Source organism: Mastomys coucha, unplaced genomic scaffold (assembly GCF_008632895.1).
Source record: "Mastomys coucha isolate ucsf_1 unplaced genomic scaffold, UCSF_Mcou_1 pScaffold12, whole genome shotgun sequence".
NCBI lineage: Eukaryota > Metazoa > Chordata > Mammalia > Rodentia > Muridae > Mastomys > Mastomys coucha.
Window position 1 is genome coordinate 91,620,989 of NW_022196894.1, and position 480 is coordinate 91,621,468.

The following is a 480-nucleotide window of genomic DNA, read 5'->3' on the forward strand; positions in this document are numbered from 1 at the left end:
TTTCTTAGGACAAATGTTCACAGAAATTATGGCAAATAATAGTTATAGAAAGCCAAAATGAAACTCACAAGTATTGGAGAAGGCAGCATTCTGTCCAGGCACACAGTGGGTGGGAATGAACGAAATATTTGATTTTTCATTGATGCAGCAGGTGTTTGAGAGGGTTCTAGTCGGGTTGTATATCCACTGCCTTCGTGTCTCTGTAAGTCTAATAAAGAGGGGAAATAATTATCTGTTGTAATTGAACTCACCTAGCCCTTGCATGCCCTTCATATTTTATAGCTTGCTTGCCTTCTGCATCACCACAAATACAAAGATAATAACTTATCAGTATTACAATATTTATAATAATGACATTGCTACATAAGGCACTGAATATCTAGTTATATATGGCCCATTCTTCTGGTAATGAAGATAAATACTGTGTTTGCCTTGAAAGCTAGGTATTAGAATAAAGCAATACTATAGTGCCAATCTTTT

General features: G+C 35.6%; 1 protein-coding gene across 1 annotated transcript in view; it reads right to left on the reverse strand.

Moving 5' to 3' along the window:
* Positions 1–480, reverse strand: part of LOC116086161 (rho GTPase-activating protein 20-like) — a 6,800-nt gene that overhangs the window by 4,053 nt on the left and 2,267 nt on the right. The window contains exon 3 of the mRNA XM_031364467.1: positions 69–208. Within this exon, the coding sequence (XP_031220327.1) occupies positions 69–208 (140 nt within the window). The remainder of the gene's footprint in view (positions 1–68; positions 209–480) is intronic.